This window comes from Hipposideros armiger, unplaced genomic scaffold (assembly GCF_001890085.2).
Source record: "Hipposideros armiger isolate ML-2016 unplaced genomic scaffold, ASM189008v1 scaffold_1266, whole genome shotgun sequence".
NCBI lineage: Eukaryota > Metazoa > Chordata > Mammalia > Chiroptera > Hipposideridae > Hipposideros > Hipposideros armiger.
Window position 1 is genome coordinate 325536 of NW_017732616.1, and position 5311 is coordinate 330846.

The 5311-nt window shown below is 38.2% G+C and overlaps 1 protein-coding gene across 1 annotated transcript in view; it reads left to right on the forward strand.

Moving 5' to 3' along the window:
* LOC109377043 (ATP-binding cassette sub-family G member 2-like) overlaps positions 1 to 3133 on the forward strand; it is a 63491-nt gene extending 60358 nt beyond the window's left edge. The window contains exons 12-13 of the mRNA XM_019633260.1: positions 665 to 747; positions 2921 to 3133. Coding sequence (XP_019488805.1) covers positions 665 to 747; positions 2921 to 3068 — 231 coding nt within the window. The 3' untranslated portion in view covers positions 3069 to 3133. The remainder of the gene's footprint in view (positions 1 to 664; positions 748 to 2920) is intronic.
* Positions 3134 to 5311: the final 2178 nt, after the last annotated feature.

Genomic DNA, 5311 nt, shown 5'->3' on the forward strand with positions numbered 1-5311 from the left:
TGGCAGCTCAGTGGCTGCTCAGCTCGGGCTGGACTCGAACCGCTGTTGCTCAGAGCTCAAACTCTTGAGCGAGCTCTTAACCAACTGAGCCACTCTGCCGGCCCTTAGAATACATGTTTTATATTGAAAGGCATATTAGAAGCAAAACCAACCTTATCATATTCACAGCCATTATTTGCTTGAAAATCTAATCAATTCCAAAGAAAAATATCTGTGTTTTAGTATACTTGAGTTTCTGATGCCCTAGAATTCTAAATGGTTTTGATTAAAACAAACAAGAATGATATAAAAGATGTTATCATGAATTAACAAGTCATTGAGTGCCACTGTATCATTTTAATTATAGTGTTTATGATGTTACAACATTGGGAAGAGAAGGAGGAAGGATCTCTGGGATCACAAAGCCAGAGGTCTCCCCTCTTGGCCAAATACTTTATTTCTTTTGTATTAGAAGCCAAAATCCCACCTCTAGGCCTCTTGATTGTCAGGAAAACTCATTGTACTTGCTTTGGTGTGACAAAGGCTGTGAATGTGAAGCTTGGTTTGTTTTCAAAAATAACAATAAAGTTAAACTAGGAGGATGCGATTGTGATACTTTTTTGGAAACTTTTTGAAATTTAAAACTATTTACCTTTCCCCACTCCCACTGCACCTTGTGTTTCAGGCTTTGCAGCATAATGAATTTTTGGGACAGAACTTCTGCCCGGGACTCAATGTAACAGCAAACAATACCTGTAGCTTTGCAATGTAAGTGTGCACTCAGTGTCCTAAAGGGTTTGCTTACTGTGTGGTGTGATGTAGAACGGCCACTGGGCTCAGAGCTGGGGTGAGTCCTTTCAGGACCGTGACTTTTGTGAGCCTTTGTTTTCTTATCTGTAAAGCAAGTTGTTTATTAATGCATGTGAAAGTGCTGTACAATTTGTAGGTATTCTACTATGGTCAAATTGTATTTATGATGGAGAAATGGTTCTTATGTGTTGTTTTGGACTCTTTAAAAGTTCCTTTTGCTGTTTTGATTGTGGGTGTGAGTTAGATTTTCAGAACATTAGAGTTTGAAATGAGCTGCTTTGGTATCTTAGCAAGGCCTTGCAGTATCTGCACTGTGTGGATTATTTGACGTGAATGGATCCGTAAACTATGGCTTCCTGTGAGCCCAACCCACTGTCCGTAGTAAGATCTAGAAGGGCAGCAGAAGCGGAAAGGGAGTGAACCTTTTCCTGCCAGTCCTGGCACGTGCGCCTTCTTCCTCCATTTATGAGACTTCATGAAATCAAACTGCACAGTTTTATATTTTTAAACTGACTTGGAATACTACCTATTGAAGGATGTATCCTCTAGAGAAAGAAACACATATTTCAGTAAGCCGAGAAGGAAATCTCATTTTTTTTTTTAAGCAATGAAGTATCAAACCAAATGAGGTTTTAATAAAATTAGAGGATTTTTTTTTTTTTTTAAGCTGAGCCATCCTGGCAGCTCAGCTGGGACCGGGACTCTAACTGCTGTTGCTCAGAGCTTGCACTCTTGAGCGAGCTCTTAACCAACTGAGCCATTTAGCCGGCCCTAGAGGATGTTGTTTTAAAAATTAAATAACACTTTCCTTTTCGGTAATTATTCTTAATGGTTTGATTTTGATACTGTAATTAATGAGAGGAAAGAGAATGCTGGTATTCTAAATCTCATGACCATTCCAGTAGAACAGAAGTAATTTTGAATAATAGCACAAATTGCTATTTTGAAGTAGAGTTGATTCTTGAACAACACATATTTAATCTCTTATACGTAGATATTTTTCAGGAAATACTGTAAATGTGTTTTCTCTTCTTTATGATTTTTAAAATAACATTCTATCTTTATTGTAGGAATACAGTATATAATAGAGATAACCTACAAAATATGTATCAATCAACTGCTTATGTTATGTGTAAGGCTTCCAGTCAACAATATGCTATTAGTAGTTAAATTAAGGGGGAGTCAGAAGTTATAAGTGGATTTTCATCTGTGGGGAGTGTCAGTTCCCCTAACCTCCCCTCCCTGTGTTGTTCAAGGGTCCATGTATTTCCAAAACCTGTATGAAGAGAAGTTTTCTTTATTCTGCCCACTCACGCTCTTTTGATCTGGGTATGACATTATTTTGGAACTAGTAAATTCGAGAGTCATACAAAAATGGTACCAGTTAATAGTTGTGTCTGTGCAAGGTATTTTTAGTACCCAGTGCTTGTCTCACCTATGGCAGGGTACTCCATCCTGCTGTCCTCCAGCTACAAGGCCTACACCTGATAACTGGGCTGCTGGTGAGGTCTTGTAGCCAAGCATCTGAGATGCTCACTCCACTCTTGGTAAAAGATCTGACCAAGTACAACTGTGGCAGGAAGCCCTTCCTCACCTTTCTCCTAGCTTTGGAATTCTGAGCCTGCCTTTGTTGTATGGGTGGTTTGTGGGTAATGAGTTCTATAAAGAAGCTTTGATCATCTTTGTAAAGGCCTTAGAGGTCACCTGTTAAAGCTGAGGTTTTCCACATCAGGAGTAAGTGAAAAATTACCTGATAAATGTTTCTGCCCTTTGAAGAGAGGAGCAGCATCATAGATTTGGATACAAATGAATCTGGAGAGGCGACTTACTTCAAATGTGAGTCTGTGAACTTGACTAAGTTCCTTGAACCTTAGACTCCTCATATCTTAAATGTGTATAATATCTACCCCATCGGGGTGTTTTAGGAATTAACTAAAGTGTTATGTGCAGGTTGCTTAGTGTGATATCTAGGAGAATTGTAAGCACTCATTGTTACCAATTTTATATGAAGGGATAGTTATTTTAGGCTTGATAACCTATAGGCTTCTTTAATGAAAGAACAATGAATATATTGAGTAACATTGGACAGATGATAAGATTGAAGTCATATTCTGTTTCTGTTGAATTTCAGATGTACTGGCGAGGAATTCTTGATAAACCAGGGCATTGACCTTTCACCTTGGGGCCTGTGGAGGAATCACGTGGCCTTGGCATGCATGACTGTTATCTTCCTTACAATCGCCTACCTAAAGTTGTTATTTCTTAAAAAATTTTCTTAAATTCCTCTCTAATTTACATGATTTATCTACACATTAAAACGGAGCACCTGGATTTAAGTATTCACTGAAGTATTTTGTTGTCTTCTTTTCATTTACCATCATACTATTGTGTGGCCAGAATTATTTTCAACAGAAACTTGCATAGAAATCACATGAACTGAATTATACTGGAAAAAGCCCAAGTCATAAACTAGTGATTCTGTGTACTGCTTATTATTCGTCTAGTCAGACAGCAGCCACAAGGGAGAAATCTAGTTTAATTTGTTGACTTAAAAAAGAATTGAATTCTAGAAACTCATGACAAGTTTCTAACATCTCTGGTATGAGCTTCCTCAACTTTAAAATGAATACGGGGGTTAGTTGTCCTCTAGCTTCAATATTGTATGAGTTTATAATGTGCTGTTATGTAATAAGTAAGAAATAACAAATGTATTGATGCTGTAGTAGAAGTATGAAATCGGAACTATGTTGGAAAAATCCAGTGTTGTTTATAAGGTTAAAAAGCCATTATGATAGAAAAAGCTTTGATTAGCCTTGTAAGGTGAGTAGTACTTACTGAGATTCATCTATTATGGAATTAGAATATCCCAGAGGTCCTGGCTGGGACTTTGGACTACAGGTATAGANTAATTTCACTATCTACTAGCTGAGAATCATTATGAACATTTTTGTAGTGTTAAAGACTTAACAAATTGAGCAGAATGTTGACATGTCCTATGTTTCTGAAATTAGCTTTTACTTTGATATTAGGCTCTTTTTGGTGTTTCTGTAAAGTTGCATAGCTGCGTATATACTAAGCCTGCCTATAATCTATTTATTCATTATTGTATAAACATTTACTTTTAAGATAGCCTGTTTCCTAAGTTGTTGTTATACTTTCGGTGTTAAAAACACTGAGTGTCCTTTGGCCCTGTGTTTTGAGGGTTGTACAGTTGAGTTTACATTTTTCTTGTTTTGTTTTGTTTGTTTTTAGCTGAGCCATCCTGCCACCTGTTGGCAGCTCAGCGGCAGCTCAGCTCGGGCGGGGCATCAAACCGCGTTGCTCAGAGCTCAACACTTTAGCAAGCTCTTAACCAACTAAGCCACTCGACCGGCCCCAAGTTTACATTTTTTAAAACACTCTTAATTTTGTATCATTTAAATAATGTTGCACTTCATCTTTTTTTGTTTCAAATCACATCCTCAATCTCTATTAAATTGTTTGGTTACGAAGGGATTCCAGCGCTATTTCAGGGATGCTGTCATGCTTTCATAAAATTTATATTTCCATCAAAGTGTTGATAAACTGTGCTTTCCTTTTTAAACCTTAATTATTTTACTGAGAGAGAAGCACTAATAGTCATCCTTTGTGCATCTTACACATGCACAAATTAATTTTCCTTCATAAGCATGATTTGCTTTCTTTCTGAGCACATTGGAAACCTTGTTGGCGATGGGTTGTCAAAGTTTTGCTGATGATTGTGCAGTAAAAAGTTTGCAGTAAGGCATCGTCGGGGGTTTGCCTCCACTGTCTTTCATTTTGCCTCCTTATGTCTTAGTTTCTTGACTCAACTTTGAAAAAGTGGTTAATAAATCTTTTTAATCTTTGCAGGCTTTATTTGGCTGTTTCTTTGTTCATACATTAGGACTGGTACTTGGTGTTTTTGTTACTTAAAACTCAAGGTGATGGTATTTTTATCNAGGTGAGTAGTACTTACTGAGATTCATCTATTATGGAATTAGAATATCCCAGAGGTCCTGGCTGGGACTTTGGACTACAGGTATAGAGAGCCAGGAATGTTTAAATTAAAAAAAAAAAGAAAAATTATTACAGTAAAACACACCTTTAAAATACACCTTCTCTCAACTGTAGCTCTCACCCGACTGATTGCACCATATTATTTGATCACACCGCATATATATTGACACCATTAGCCGTAGACTGGCCCCTGAGTCCCACAGCCAATACTTTGCTGCTCAGTCTCACTTGTCATCTCGGTAAGAGATCCTCTCTTCTATCCCAGATCACGTCCACTGGACACCGTGAGCTCATTGGCTCATCCTCTTCAGTGAGGGTGGTGCCGCCTGCCTGATGGAAACCTCGTTGTTGTTCAGGGAAATGCAAGGCTTGGGCGCCATTCCCATTTCCCGTCATGAGTTCCACCCTGGCTGCCGGTGCTCCAGAAACTGCATTCCTTGAATGGAAGCAGGGCACTGGTGGTGTGGGAGAGCTTAGGTGTATAAAGTAACAAATGTGATTTTAA